Below are 16,801 nucleotides of genomic sequence, written 5' to 3' on the forward strand. Positions count from 1 at the left end.
CATCAAGGAGCTAACTGGGGGTCGAGGATGCCCACATCCCCACTGGGGCCCTCATGTCCAGGAGATGCAACAGAGAAGCTCCTTTAAATGTGCCATCGAAACACCGCTGCCCTGCATCACTGCTAGCATGGTTGCCTAGCAACTAGACAGCAAATGCCTGCATCCCTTATCTTCTGAGTAAAAATATATGGAAAAGAAATCACACCTCTTATGTGTCTGTGCAGTATGCACAATCATTTTTATCATTTTATTTGATTGCTAATCTTTATCTGACATTTCAAACTGCATGTTTGCGCGTGCAAAGAGCGGTTCTGATTTTAAATGGTTATTTCATCCATCCATTGTGTTTTTGAGGGTGTGTTGAGCTGAAGAATGTGGAAAAGTGGAAGAAAGGCATGAAAATGCGCCGGGATACTCTCGCAGCATTTTAATAGGTTGCAGCTCGCGAGCCGACAAGTACAGACATCATTCCTCCGCTAGACAAGCGCGTGGACAGACTGCCTTTCCTCTTTAGTTCGCTTTCGCTTTTATTTTTTTCAACAAACACCTGCATTTTATTCCGCACATTCAAAAAAGGACAATGTCCTTTTCTCTTGTTTTGAAATCTAAGCGTGTGCGTCGGAGATTTTTGTTCCAGTCTTGATTATTTTCTCGGTTACTGGAGGTGTTATTGCAATTGAAGTGTGTCATCATTTGCTCTGAACAAGAGCAGGAACATGCTCGGGGATTCAAGCGAGAGATAAGGAGGCTTTTCCAGTAGACTAGACAAATATTGGACATTTTCAAGCGTTTTATTGTGATACATACACATATCGCGCTTTTTTTTTTTTTTTTTTTTTTTTCTGCGTCTGCTTCGTATAAGGTTGTACTATGGACTACAAGCTCTGACGTCTGCATCAGATTTTACTGCTGCATTTCTTTACATGTGCATCTTTTCTCCCCTGTGACTTTGAGAGGAACATCTCAACCATCAGCAGTAGGGGATGCAGATTTCATTTTTTTCTCCCACCTCCAACCTTTACAGCTGAGGGGGGAAATAAATAAAAATATCACATACTGTGGAGCACCCCCTCTTTGAAGGAGCATCACTGGAGCCATGGCTTGTCCACAGCTTTGGACCTGGAAACTGCGACGACAGGTGTAGAAGGAGACTGATACTCTTCTTTTTTTTCTTTTTTTTTTCTTTTCTTTTCTTTTTTTTCATCATCATATCTTTATTTATTTATTTATTTTTCTCCATGGTTTGGTTGAAGAAGACTTTTCAGCACTTTTTCCAGAAGTCCTGTCGAAGCTGAGAGATGTCTGATCTTCTGGTGTTGATCGAGGGGGTCTCTGACCTGCACGGATTTCCATAGCTGAAGAAAAACAGCTGGGACCAATTAAATATTTTTTTCTGTGTCTTTTCCCCCTTTTTTATTTTTGTATTTATTTATTTATTTATTTTGGTTTTCTTTTCTTGATTCTTTTCTCTTTTTTTCCCGCGGGCCATCACAAATGTGGGCATTGATGCTTTGATCTCAATCATTCATTTGGCCTTTTTTTCTCCCATCCCCTTCTGTTGGATTTTTACATTTTTTTTTTTTTTTTTATTGTTTTCTTTCTTTCTTTTTTTCTTTCTTTTTTTGACATCAGTTTGGAGCACGGGCGGTTGGATTACTGAAACTGAATAAACGGATTTGTGGAAATGTTGGGTCATCAAGAAGACAAATTATGTGGAATTGTTTCTGCTCTGGCGGCCTTGTCCTTTGTCTGCTTTGCACAAAGGTAAGAATATTATACATATTGGAAATTATGACTGATTGAATAAATGAGCCCACATGTCGGTCAAATTCTAATAGACACCCAGATGATTGACAGACAGGGAATCATGACATAATTGTAAATTTTCTATGCCACTTTCTTGTTGTTGTTGTTTTCTTTTTATATGAATAAATAGTCAAATTTGTGTGTGTATGTATGAGCAGTGTTTGAGAGTGAAGGGGGGGGGGGGGGGGGGAGGAGAAATCATATGTGTAGGAAACATGCTCGCATTGATTCTATAGCGCATATAGGCCTATTGAAAACTAAACATATTTGTTTCTTTATAATTTGTCATACTATTTATTTTGTTCCTGTCGTTTATTCATTATTCCCTTTAAAAAAAAAAAAAAAAAAAAAAAAAAAAAAACTGTTCAGTTAAACAGTAAACGAATTAATTAAATAATAATAATAATAATAATAATTAGTATATATATATATATATATATATATATATATATATATATATATATATATATATATATATATATATATATATATATTACAATTTTCTAACCATATTCTACATCCACTTGGGCTTGTGATTTATCAGTGACAACTCAGTATTCTGGCATCAATTAAATTCAGGTCATAGAGCTGTGTTTTGAATCTCGTATAAGCAATATGTTGTAGCAACACTAACGATTTATTTATTTATTTATTTTTAACATCGTTTTCCAACATCTGTAACCAATATGTTTATTATTATTATTATTATTATTATTATTATTATTATTATTATTATTATTATTATTATTATTATTTTATGCAACGGTCCATTGAGTGAAATACAAATATACAAATGAGCAATGTTTTTCTTCTGATCCACCCCCACCCATGCCACCATGTCGCTGGCGTTAGAAGAGATCCATCATCACTCAGCCAATAAGAATAAAAACGACGACGCCTATCAGTCAATAATGGTTAATGACATGTGTTCATTGGTGATCATTGAGATGCGACGTGGCTTTGAAGCCTCAGAGGCCGAATGCACATATCTGTTCTCTGTGTCATACTGTGTTTGTGGAACACCTGTAAGACAAATGACAAGCTGATTATACTTTAAACATCGATGCCTATACTCATCACACGTCGTTTATCTATGATTAGTCAGTAAAAACATGAAATCAACAGTGGTGGCTTAAAACCAACGCCATTTTGACGTTTTACTACATTCCATTCAGTTTAGTGTGCATAGCGGATTTTTTCTTTTCTTTCTTTCTTTCTTTCTTTTTTTTCCCTCCAGATGCATTTTGAAACCCCATAGCCTAGGCTGTAATTATTGTTTGTTAAAATAAATAAATAAATAATTAAATAAAAACCACTAAGATATGCACCTAAAAAGGACGTGTTAAACCACTAAAGACCCAGCAGGAACCCCCAATTACATGTTCAGCCACACCCCCCCAATACTTGCATTTTACTTATATGTATATATATATATATGTGTGTGTGTGTGTGTGTGTGTGTGTGTGTATATAACGCTAATACATTATTAAACATACAAATATAAAGAATATGTTTCTATATTTACAGGTAACTATATATTTTTGTTAGCTGATACGTCCTGCTGTGTAATGTTCTATTCTGAATTTAAAACTATTTTATGTATTAATTAATAGGCGTACATTTTTAATGACCTCATAGTAATCGAGACTGAATATTTGCACTTTAAAAAAATTAATTGTCACACCACATAACCATAAAAAAAAAAAAAAAAAAAAAAAAACTAGTGAGGGCAAAGTGGTAAAACGGTCTACCATTTCATCTAAACACTCATATACATTTTATCCTAAAATCTTGATGTTGATGAAGAAAAGGGATATGTTATGCATCAACTACCCATCTGTTCACAGTGCCTCAGGGGTTGAAAACCCTGGCTGTAGACTGCATGTTTGAACCATATAAACCCAGTCATACCAGTCGTCAAAGCTGCATGTTGAACTGACCACCCTCTGTTGAATACTGACAATATGATGTTTTAAGGTTTTTGTTATTCAGCAAAATGACACAGCTGTACATTTTGTGAAGAAGTGTGCTTTTTGTAGGTGTTACTTTTTGGGATTAAATGGCACTCTCAATAACAGTTTATGCCCTGAAAAAAAGCAATGATTTGTTCAATCCCAAATATTGATGTTAATGATTATGTGGTGGTTAAATTGATCTAGAGATAAGCCTCTTCGGATTGGCGACATTCAAGAAAAAGAAAATCTGAATAAATACAAAATGCAGAGCAATAAATTCATCAAGGAAATATGATTTAATCAAATCACATGAATTAACAAATTAGCTACATGTTGTATAGATTGCTTTGCTGAATTTTAACAAAAAGTTCTCTCAATTCTTTCTCCTGCAGCACCTCCACCGGACATACCGGAATATCTGTGGCCAAGACGACAGTGGACAAATTGCTGAAGGGGTATGACATCCGCCTTCGGCCAGACTTCGGAGGTACACATGATTCTTTATTAGAAATGTGAAATTGTATATCCTTACCAGTCACTGTAGAAAAGGTCACTTATCTAGAGTATAGTGATAAACATTATCATTGACTGATGCAGTATGTATATAATCATGCAATGCAATGTATTTTACTTGTGGTCTCATGTCAAGACTTAATGTTAAAGTGAATGTACGAAGGCAAACATTTTCTAGAAATTGCTGAGATATATCTCATCGTTTAATAGCATCAATCTCAAGGTTAAGCAATACTGAAAGAAAACAAGGGGCTGTTTGAGATGGAAAGGCACTTTGTGCTGTTCTGTAACCCCCCGCCCCCTGGAAAAAGTTGTGTTGGTACAGTTTTCACAAAGGCTGAGCACACCGTTACAGCTTGCTGCTCATGGTCCATATTTCTGCACACGTTCACATTGTTGAAGGACAACAAGATGCTTTTTGAACCCCAAAGTCAGGGAAAATTTTGTGTCACCACACCCAGAAGTCAGCTTGTCCAGCTATCACAAGCCTTCTGTTTGTCCGCTGATATTGCAAAGAGACTATAAATTTGCTACAGAATACTTTTCATTTCAGCTCTATTCAAATATCATATATGTAGATTCTCTCAGAATGTATTTATGTTTTTTACCATAGATGCTTTTTGGTATTTTTGGATTTGTTGGTAGAAATGTCAAGTCCGATATAAAATTCTGTGCTGCGTTGTTGTCTGATTTACAGTATTTTAGAACACACTGACCAATTTGAGATCATTAACACGTTCTATGTTCTCTTCATTAAAGCTAGATTGGGTAGATTACTTATAAATTGTAGTTTGTTACTGATTCCATATTACATGACAAAAAATGTAGTTAGTAACATAATCCATTACATTACACATTTTAGGTAATATAATCGGACAACTTTTAAATTACTTTTAGGTTAAGTTGTTTATCACATTGATTTAAACAGGATAATCTTGTACCATAATGACATTAAAATACAAAAAGTAAGAAAATATAATCCGTTTCTTGTTATTTACAACATGAAGTGCATTGAACATTGCATTATGTCAGGGTTTCTCAAATTGGCATTTGTGAAGGAACTGCAAGGTGTTTGTGAGTTTAACCAAAAGTTAATAATTAATGAAATCATAAAAATGTAAAATTAAAATGAATCATTTTATAACATCAATCAAAATAAAACCCTTACTAAATATTTCATGCTTACCGTAGTTTATTGCTGTTGTGTGAATAATATCTAACCATGCAATCAATAAACTGTAGTGTTTTAAAAAGTAATCTAATTGAAGGATTTCATTTTTGGAATCTGATAACGTAATCCAGATTACATGTAATCAGTTACTACCCATCTCTTCTCTTCAACACAGTTTTTACAACACTCAAAGAATTTTCAGTCATTTCATCAGCAGTGATGGCCCCTCCACAGAGCACTGATGTGAGGTCAGTTACCCTGCAGCGCTGCACACTTGTATTGGGAGCAGCATCCGCTCTGATGCACACCAGGGAACTGTAGTCTATCACATCCTGATAATTCCATCATCAGTCAGTGCCCAAGTCTCCTGACACAACTGCTGACCAACTTCAGCTTTGGAGCGCCATGCATTTTAATTGGACACAGACCGCAGCTACGCTATAGCCAGCAAAGAGAGAGAGAGAGAGAGAGAGAGAGAGGGAGGGTGGGTGAAGAGGGCAGAGAGGATAGTGATGGAGGGAAAGAAAGAGGCCAGTTAGGTGGATGAGAAACCAGGCCGTCCTAAAAGAGCTTCATCTCTTTGTCCAGCTAGAGGGATAGCCGCGGGGTTTGGTCGTGGTGTATTTGTGTGCGTGCGCCCTTCAAATCGCACCAACACATGAATGCAAAGTCTGCTTACGCATGCGAGCATACATGGATTCACACACACATAAAAAGAGTTGCACCACTTTAGTGTGCTGTATTGCAGTGCAAAACAATTGAATGCTATTAAAGAAATATCTGCAATCTAGTTTAACAAACCTCAAAATGTGCTGAAATAAGCATTGTCATTATTCTTATTGCAAATACCTTATTAGAGATTGTACTGTACTGTTCTCGTACTGTACTAATTTGCTGACACAATTAAGGTTGCACCTGCAAATTGTGTTCATCACAAATTTTTACATTTCTGTACTATTTAGCAGAGTTGATATGTAGATTTTGTCTCCCCAAATGTTCTAAATGCACTTATTATTAAATAGAAAACAAAGCGTTACATATCGTTTGGATATTTAGTTAATTTACTTATGTTTGTCTCAAACACATAAAGTTTCCATTTTATGCTCATTTAGAAGTTCATAATGTAATTTTTTTGATTCGTTTAAATAGATGATTCATACAGGAAAGTGTCTCTCTTTATGAATGGGCCATTGAGCCATTGGTTCATTCGATTCATTCAGAAACAGTATATTGCTCGGAGATGCAACACAGTTTGTGTTGATCAAAACTGAGCAAAACAGACAATATTGTGTCTAAAAATATAACACAATATTAAGTTCTTATTTTTTGAACTGTTGTACAAAATCAATATCACATTTGCACTATATAATATTGCACTCGTTGCTTGTGTGATATTATATAAATATAAGAGATGAAAACTTCCTCAATATCTTGAATTTGTATGGATGTGTTCAACTTGAAGCGGCACTGCGCAGACCGATCGGAGTATGACATCAAAGTACCATGAGCAGAATTCAAACAGACTTCATGAAATGTAAGATGACGTACATGTGGCGGGTGTGTTAATTGCGTTAAAAAAGTGTATGTGTTAATTTTTTTCCCCATTACTAATTAATTAGATTAATGTGTTAAATCGACAGTCCTAATTATAAGCATTTCTACAAAATACCATTCAATGTTCCATGGGTGTGCTGTGAGGCTGAGACTAACGTATAAGATAACCCTTCTCACCCTCTTCGTGTTCATTGTTTCAGCAGCAGTAGATGATGAGTCATTTTATTCAGCCTTGCTTTACACTCGACGTCGTTGCCTTTTGTGTTTGCGTTGTGGTTATTGGCTTTGGCTCCCGTTCTCAACAAATAGCCCGATGTGGTGTACAGTCTAAGCAGAATTCAAATTGCGTTTTGTGTTTGAGTGGGATATGACTTTAAAAACACTGATGAGTCCATAGAAATTGGAGATCATATCTGACGTTTAGGGTGAAATATGCTAGTGGTTGTCTATCTACTTGTAATCATCATCATAATCATTCCTCATGAGGTACTACTGTCCCATTTAATATTTCAGAGACATTTCAAGGATTCAATATGATGAATGGTTTGATTCTTACTGGATTTGATCTTTGTACTTTTTATGATCTTGTTTTATTATTATTAAATTAAAAAAGGAAATACTTTATCTATTTTTTTTTTTTTTTTTTTTTTTAATTTTTCATTTTTGTATGTATGTTTTGCCCTTCTTCACAAAGGATAAACACAATACAGCTTTATTATACAGCTGTATATTATATGAAAATTATTAAAAGCATACAATGGATGCTGCTTTATTGGGACCTAACCTTAATCATTTTGGTTAGGTCCCAATATTGAACCTGCTGATCAAATCCAATTTCAATTATAGGGCAATTAAATATCTGTTAGGAACTTCATTAATCATATTTCCTTAATTTACTTTGAAATAAATGCATCTCCTAGCTGATATGCAATTGGAAATGGGAGAGGAACTAGACAATGGTGTGTGGAGTTATTTTAAATAGCCTCTGCCAACAAGATGGGCTTTTTGCACTTCTTTTTTTTTCATTACATTTTTTCTTCATTAGGTAAGCAGCTGTATACAATCAGCTGGCTATTATTGTGAAATACACTTCTTTAGAGTGAAACAAAACCTGCTGCAAATCCTGATCATCATATCTGGGTTTATTTTTGGATCGTGAACTGCTGTACATGAACACTTATGAATAATCTGCTAAACAGTGTGAATATTCCATTGAAAAAAAATGACAATGGAAAATGATCATTTTGATTCATTCAAATGAAACAGAATTCCCCATTGTCTAATAGAGGAAGACAGTGGATTAATTACAGCCCGTGCTGCCCTTATTTACAACCCCAATAATCAGGGCAGCCTCTGAAGGTCTCTGAAGACTTTGAATTTACGAGATTGCTGTTTCTCATTTCAAGACATCCTCTCTGAAATAAGATACCTTCATGTTCTCAGGTCTGGTTCAGTCCGGCTATGTCACCAGGGCCTGTTTATGTGTCGCTCATCAAAAAACATGCTGAAAGTTTAATCAACAGAATGGAACATGAATACAGTTGCCTAGATACACAACATGTCACACCCGAGGCCATAAATCATTGACCTTTTTTTTTTCTTGCATCATAAAGGGGTTCTTTCTTTTTTAATAACAATAACTGTTATCTTTTATATTCACACTATGGAAATAAAATTACTCAAACATGAGCTTCCTAGTGAACCTCAGTTTTCTAAAATATTATTATAATATTAATAATTAATTATAAGTATAATTAACTGTGTTTTCAATACAATGTGACATAAAAGTAGGATATTCCAGTGCTATTTGTAAAATATTGTAATTAGTAGGTGCTTAGTAATTACTGTAAGTGATAAGTAAGAAAACTACCTTTCTAAAAAGCCATTCATCCATCCATCTTAGATATCAGGACAATTGGATCCTACTGAGTGCTGAGGTGTGTAAGGTATTTACAGCATGTAAACTTGTAATATACAAAAGCATTCATACACATTTATCTGTTAAAAAAATGAAACACAATAACATTGACTCTCGCATACCAGGGTCATAGTTCTCTCTCATCTGTACATATGTGTGAACATCAGCACAACATTAACCTGTTTGTGTTTACATTACATAAGCAGTTCATGCTTCCCGGCACCCCTCCAGACATACATCCGCCCACACACAGGGCATTCTGACAGAACAGGCTCCTGTCTGTTTGTCTGAATCAGAGGATGGCTTGACTGAGATCCTATTACAAACTGCCTGCACAGAAAGGTTCAGATTGAAAGTGTGTATCTCAATTAACCACATTTCTCTGATTTAGTGACAAGGCCACTATTAATGCCAACAGCAGTGCTACTGATGCAACACGAACACTGCAAGAATCCATTGTGGAAAAAAAATACAATTTAGTATACTTTTGAAAAGAGTGATATTTAGAGAAAATAATACAGAAATAATAAGCTTTAAAATAATATATACGTAAGTGCAAAATGAATGTTATGTTTTCAGGGCACTTGAACTAATTGCATGTTGATTGCAAATGTATGTAATGGATGGACAAATCAGACACGTTGTTATTTGTTATATTTAACAAATAATCCAACAGACCCCAATCGGACTGGGGGCCGGGATGTCTTTGAATGACCACCCAGGACACTGGTTACCATGGCAGTCAGGACACCTCAGCCAGATAACATAGCTTTTATGGCCCAATGGGATTCACCTCACCCCACTGGAAGTCACTTTGAAACAGACGCATACTGCCCATAGGAAAGGACTTATTTTATGAATTCAAAGCCAGACTTTTCTATGAATTAAATGTATATCCCCAAGTCATTGTGTGTATGATTGTTACTGTCTTGTATAGAGTTTTTTGTATTGTATACTGTTTTATGTGTGCTTATGATAGAACCACTAGTTAATGTAACCTCACCTATACCATGTTTGGTATCTGAATTTGTATTTTGATTATCTAAATGAGAATGTATATTACAGGTTGATACCTATGCAACATATTAGTGTTCTAAGATTCTTTAATAGTTTTTGCATCAGCACCCAATCCAGTTACATATGCAAAATACCACGTTCGAAGGCAAAGAGTCATAAACTTTCCCTCTGAAAGTACAAGTCAGCATTGGCTCACTGACCTCTTTTATGATCCGATCTTGTTACATGCTCTAATTCACTAGTACTGTAAGAAAGTTATTTTCTGTGGCCACGAAAATATCATTTCTTAGAGTTGATATGAAATCTGAAACAGATTAGTTAACGGTTATATTAATTCTGCTACAGTTACTATTATAATAATTTTATAATTACTTCTCTCTTTGAAATGGTTAAATTGTACTGTCGAATGTCGTGACAAGCATTTACGATAAACTTAAATATACTTTAAAGTCATTTCTAAACTTGCATGTCATATATTTAAATATATTTATGATTACTAATTTGTAATGATGAAGTTGCAAGTTAGTACATTTAAAATATATTACCTTATCAGCAACAAAATGATTGTTCTTTAAAATGTTATTAGAAGCAGTCCAGATGACTTATGCATCCTGTTCCAGGTCTTCAAAAGTCATAAAATATCTGATGAACAGACCAAAACTGAAGTTATGTCATGACAATCCATCCACTGTAGCTCTTAAATTTAATTTGCTTTTGTGTTTATTCAAATATGCTGTGCCAACTTTAATATATGGATCTAAGATATAAAACCCACATCAGATTACTGCCGTTCACACTATGCTAGATTCCCTCTCTCTGAAATGAAAAAGATGGGTGTCCTGCTCCCTGAGGAGTAAGGCATGTAGTCTAAGAGAGAGACCACTGAAATGAAACTATGAACTCAAGGCTGCTAATTACATTATCTTTGAGGAGCTTACCATTTTACCCAAGATGTAAGTGGCCCCCATGGACTGCAGGGAATCTAATAAAATGCAGTGGCCTGTAAATTGTAGCAGTAAGTGTTTTTCCCGTGCTGGGTTATCTGTGTCTCTTTCAGCTTCAGTACTATTGGCAATGTTTTAAAATCTTTGTTACATCAACACTTTGTAAATTAGTTTAGAATTTGGAGAAATGTCACAAAAATATCTCAGATGTGTTATAACTATGCAATAAACATGTAATAGAAAAAAATATAAAGCATGTATAGCTGTTCGGTGTCATAATGCAGAGGCAATACCCAATTTCATTCAATTCAAAAGCCATGTTCTGCTAAACAAAATTGAATCATAAGCATTTCAAACAGCAAGGATGAAAAACGTGAAATTACATTAGATTAATGGTGCATCTACTGTTAAAGTGGTCATTTTCTGTAGATGCAAACATATAGGATTCCTAACTCAAGTGCTATATGGCACCACATCTCACGTGTACATTTACATCACAGGGCCGATATATAATCCAAATGGTTTCCAAGTCCAAAGACAAATAGCAGTGCAGAGTAGCCAGAGGGCAGACCATCTCGTTAGCAGGGTGATTTACTATCCCCGGCCCTAGACAACAGTGTATGTGGGTGTGTTTGATGATATGTAGTCACTCTGATGGAACGAACAAGCTGACACTTCTCCTTCAAGCTTAATGCATTGCTGTGCATTACATGCAACTGTCACGGGCAAGGAGCTTTCGATAAATCTTAACTTGGGAGGATGTATATGTCTGTACGCTGTCTTAAAGGGGTCATATGATGTTGCTTAAAAGAACATTATTTTTTTATGTGTTTATGTGGTTTAAGTTTCAAAAAGAACATTATTTTCCACATACTGTACATTATTGTTTCTTCTCTATGCCCCACCTTTCTGAAACGGGTGGATTTTTACAAAGCTCATCGTTCTGAAAAGAGAGGTATACGCTGATTGGCCGGCAATCCAGTGCATTGTGATTGGCCGAATACCTCAAGTGTGTGACGGAAATGTTACTCCACTTACCATACTGTGATGCTGTGTGTTCCGGCACGACGAGACTAATAAAAGCCATTACAGACAAGGCATTTGTTGCATCCAGTGGGGGCATAATTATTGATTATAATGACTTATACTGTCTTTTTAAACATAAAACCATGTCTGCATTTGTGATCGGAGAAACAACAAACAACAAGCTCTACTCTACACTGCTCAAAACTCATGTTTGAATCATCATTGGCAAATTCTTTACATATAAAAATGTACTTACAGACTGTGAGTCAGAAGCGCCAGACTTACCTTGCAAAGTTGGAATTGCCCTACTTTATAGAAACAGACACCGGCATTGTAGGCTACTGGTTCAGGAAACAGTCCTTGTCCTCCGTAAAATGCGCTGCACACAACTGAATATTTGGGTTGAACTGTTCTGGAACAGTGTTGTAAATACAACTTAACCACTGATTTTTAGTTGTGTCCTCTTTTGGAAGGCCAAACAAAGTCGTTTCACTTTCACAACAAAACACAGTGTATCCACGACATGGCGCCGGCGGCAACACTGAGAATAAAAGTTACGCCTTCTTTTTTTGTGTGAACATTTGGGCAGCATTATTGCAAATCTTCCCACATCGTGATGTAGACATGTGGAGGTGTGTTTAAATGAGGCGTTTTAGGAGGGCGTGGTTGACTCTTAACTCATATAAAGAATATCTCTTTGGATTTGAGACTTTAGTCTTTGCAACTTTACAGATCTTTTTTATGCACCAAGAGCTTGTAACACTCCAAAGAGAAAGGAAAAAATTAAATCGCATTAAATGACCATTTTCTGAGTAACCATTTTCAGGGGCTTGTGTCAGAAAAAAAAAAATGCATAGCTGGGTTGCACTGTGATGTCAGCTGTGATTTTACCAAGATGCCCTTACTAAGCAATACAATAATTTCCCTATTTTTTCCATTTGATATTGCTCCACAGCTGTACGAGCGTAACAAACACATCTGACAAAATGCAGGATGTAGTGCTAGTCAAATAGAGTTTATTCTGCTTATATGTCACGGAATATTTACTGAGCTCCTTTAAAATGCCAGGAAAAGGGAAGAACAGGTTTCTGCTGTGTTTGATTTGGACATAAAGTACAGGTTCACTGGCCAGCAGCAGAACTCCCCCAATGTCAGGAAAAGGGGAACTGCTGTGCAGATGTTTTGAACAAGAATTGCAAAAGAGAGGACTTGGTTACCAACCCTCTCCTAGCCTTCCAGTTTGAGCCCCTCGCTCTGGGGATGGCACTTTACAGTAAATCTAGCTGTCATCACCTCTAAAATGGGTTTTATGGTCTCAGATCCCGCCGTTAACAAAGCTTGAAATGGTGGCGACACATCTGTAAAGCTGTGAACATGGACTCTTTTCCCTCAAGAATGAGGCTTACTCTACTCCTTGGTTTTTTCAAGTATCGTGATATTAAACCAGGTCGGAGTTACCACATTAGACGCATTGGTGTTCTCTGCAGGTGAACTACATTTTTAGTGGTGTTTACTAAGGCAAGCATCACTACTGCTATTGCCAATTCTTAGGGTTAGGGATCTGAAAAAAACTCCAAACCTTAAAGTTTTTTTTTTTTTTTTTTTTTTGGCAAAGTTCTCAATTACTCGATGCTATATTTGTCTTCAGACATAGTTAATTTATTCCATAAATGAAAAAAAAGGGTAATATTCTGCTATGTTCTGCCATCATTTACTCACCCTCATGTCATTTCTACAGCATAGGCTAATTGGAAAAACAAGCCCCTACCTACAATATTGCACAAAAACAGCTAAGTAAAAAGTAAAACACCAACAGCTTTTATTCCTTTTCACAAAAATATTGATTACAGTGGCAGATTACTGATTAATAAAGACTTTGTACAGTTCCCCCTTTACAAATTATTGCAAAATTGCCACCTCATAAAATAGAAAATGAAATTGAAAATGTCATGTTTGCCTCAGCAAATGCGTTGTGTTTCTCATGTTTGATATTGTTATCACTATTGATTATGGATTATGGTTTAGTGTATTTGGACACTTCAAACTGCCGCAATATGTCTAACAACCAATGTAATAAACTTCAAGATTCTTGTTAATCTTTTTCGAATGAAACTGAACATGCTTGTAGTGCTACTCACTGGATATTTCACTTTGAAAGTGTCGCAACATAATATAATTTTGCAGAAATGTCGCCACAAGCGTGTTTTTCCAATGAGCCTGGGTTGCATTTCTTTTTTATGTGGAACACAAAATAAGATATTTTGAGGCACATTCTTTAGTCATCTCCTTTTGTGTTCCACAGAAGAAAGCCAGGAATTGGAATGACATGAAAATTATTTTATCATTTACTCACCGTCATTTTGGGATGAACAATTCCTTTAACACGTCTGTCCACCTGAGGTAACCTGCTCTGCATAGAAAAACAAACAAACATGTGACTGTATATTTTTTTAAATATGAAGAAAAAATTACTGAGTGCACATGAATGATACCTCAAACCATGCAACCTGTGCCTGGCAGACAATAAAACTTCAACAGAAACAGTTCAACAGACGTAAACTGAACGAGACAGCCAAGCCACATTTAGGTATCAGAATTATGGGTGGGATTTTTTTATTCAAACCAATGAGCAATCACCTACTGTAGCAGCAGTATGACAACAACATAGAACAGAGAAACAAGTTGAAATACTCTGATATGTAGTACATTACATCATGTTGTTGCAGTGGGTTTGCTTCCACCTAAGGTTTAGGTTGTCATGGACACCAGCACATTCTCTAAATAGTTTGCACTAACTGCTAACACACCACCATCTTGCAGACACTGGCCTCAATGAGGTCAGACTAGATGGCTTAAGAGACTGCAGTTCTTGATTGAATGTACTCTAAAGACAGGAATATTGGGCTGAAGTCTTAACAGCATGGGTGGTAGTGGTCAGTGACTGACAATTAATGTATTGTACTATTATTATTATTATTATTAATAATTTCTGTGGTAAATGTATCATGCTTTATAGTTCTGAACAACTGCTTCTGATAGGATCAGCAGATCACAGTGGTCAATCAACTGATAAACACAAGTTAAATTACTTTTTTTGGAAATATTGATTGGCATGTGCTCTAGATGTGTGTTGACCATCGTGTTCATATACAGGAGACACAGGTTGCAATCTGCACTGTCACTGTGCCATGTCTTGTAAAAAGTAAGTACATGTTTTTTATACAATTTATAGGGGGAATGCCAGAAAGTTTAGTTTGACACCCTCATCATTACTTGAATGAATCAATGAATTAATGAATTAATTAGTTGATTATTTAAAATAATGCTTATTTAGTATTTTTGCATTTGATTTTATTGGATTTGCCAAATCCAAAACATTTTGATCACCATCAGCTGGCTGGCTACAGTATAGGTCGTAAAACTTTCCCTCTCCATGTAAACGAATGGGATGTAAGCTAAATAAATAAATAAAATAAAATTACACCCTTAAATAATGGTTTCCATCATCAGTGTTGGGGAGTAGCTAGCTATAAGTAGCGATGCTACTAATATAACTACATTTTTCAGTAGCTTGACAGTAGCTCAGCTACTTTTAAAGCAATGTAGCTTTTTCCAGCAAATAGTAGTGTAGCGCGACAATAACCCCTTTCACACATACAGACTTTACTGGTAAATTACCATTAAGAGATCATGTGTATACAGGACCTTTTCAAAAATACTGGTGAATTGCCGGAACAAATTTTGTTGTACGTTGTAACATTACCAGTAAATTACTGGTAATCTGCTCTGTGTGAACGCAGGATGAAGATTACCGGTTTACAGTTCAGAATGTGCTGACATAAGACGTCTATTCTGGACCAATCCAGAGGCATTGAAGTTCAAAATTCAACAGCTCTGAGGCATTCTGACACAGATGACACATTTACGCCGTGCTGTGTAGTTCAGTTTGATGTCATCTAATAGGATGTCTCTGGGCCAAAAGTAGCTGCCTGAATGTGAACGTTTGACACAAAAATGAAAACATCAACAAAAACACTGACCGCATATGGCATTTCCAGTTGATGATGTCACAGAATTTACTGGTATTTTGAAATTGATGTGTGAATGGTGCTTTACCAGTAAAAAGATGGAACATCGTTGCCTGCGTGAACAGCACATTTTTGTATCTACTGGTAATGTTGTTTCGATAATTTTATGGCAATTTGAAGCAGCAAAGTGTCTTTTTAGAAGATCATATGCCAAAATATTGCATTACCACCATCTACTGGTGTATCATGCATCTCACAGCTTTATGTTTATTAATTAATTAATTAATTATTATTATTATTATTATTTTAAAATAACATTTTGCAAGTAACAACAGTTGAAATTCAATCCATAAAGTATTCTAACATTTGGCAATTAACATTAAAAACTTTGTGTGAGGGCTTTTTTAAAGGAGAGAGTCGGATGATTAATGTAAATAACGTAATGACGTTGAGGAGAAGGTTGATATTTCATTTTTGGCACACCCTACTATGATAGTGCTATCCAACAACAAGAGATGGCAGCAGAATCGGAGGATGGAGAAAATCACTGAATTGTTGAAGGACACTGCATCTCAATCCTCAGTTGATTAGCATTGGATTATAAATTTACTTTATTATTATGAAAATACCCAAGATGGCTTGAAGAACCCAGATAAACCGTATATGTGTGACGTGTTTACTGTCTTCAAAGTTTAATCAATATAAGCATTTATATCTTCTTTTATTCATTAACAGTGATAGCTGGATGTCTTTGTTCATATCAGAGATTTCCTGGAACATCATGAGTTCTATTACTTCTGTGATGCATTTGTGGAGTTTCTGCATGAGGTTGCCCTCTGGCTGCCACTTGAATGAAACAGACATTACAT

General features: G+C 35.7%; 1 protein-coding gene across 1 annotated transcript in view; it reads left to right on the forward strand.

The window, feature by feature from the left end:
* The first annotated feature begins 212 nt into the window (after positions 1-212).
* gabrb4 (gamma-aminobutyric acid type A receptor subunit beta4) overlaps positions 213-16,801 on the forward strand; it is a 49,918-nt gene continuing 33,329 nt past the window's right edge. The window contains exons 1-2 of the mRNA XM_042711350.1: positions 213-1,764; positions 4,154-4,248. Coding sequence (XP_042567284.1) covers positions 1,685-1,764; positions 4,154-4,248 — 175 coding nt within the window. The 5' untranslated portion in view covers positions 213-1,684. The remainder of the gene's footprint in view (positions 1,765-4,153; positions 4,249-16,801) is intronic.

The sequence above is a fragment of the Cyprinus carpio genome, chromosome A21 (assembly GCF_018340385.1).
Source record: "Cyprinus carpio isolate SPL01 chromosome A21, ASM1834038v1, whole genome shotgun sequence".
Classification (NCBI taxonomy): domain Eukaryota; kingdom Metazoa; phylum Chordata; class Actinopteri; order Cypriniformes; family Cyprinidae; genus Cyprinus; species Cyprinus carpio.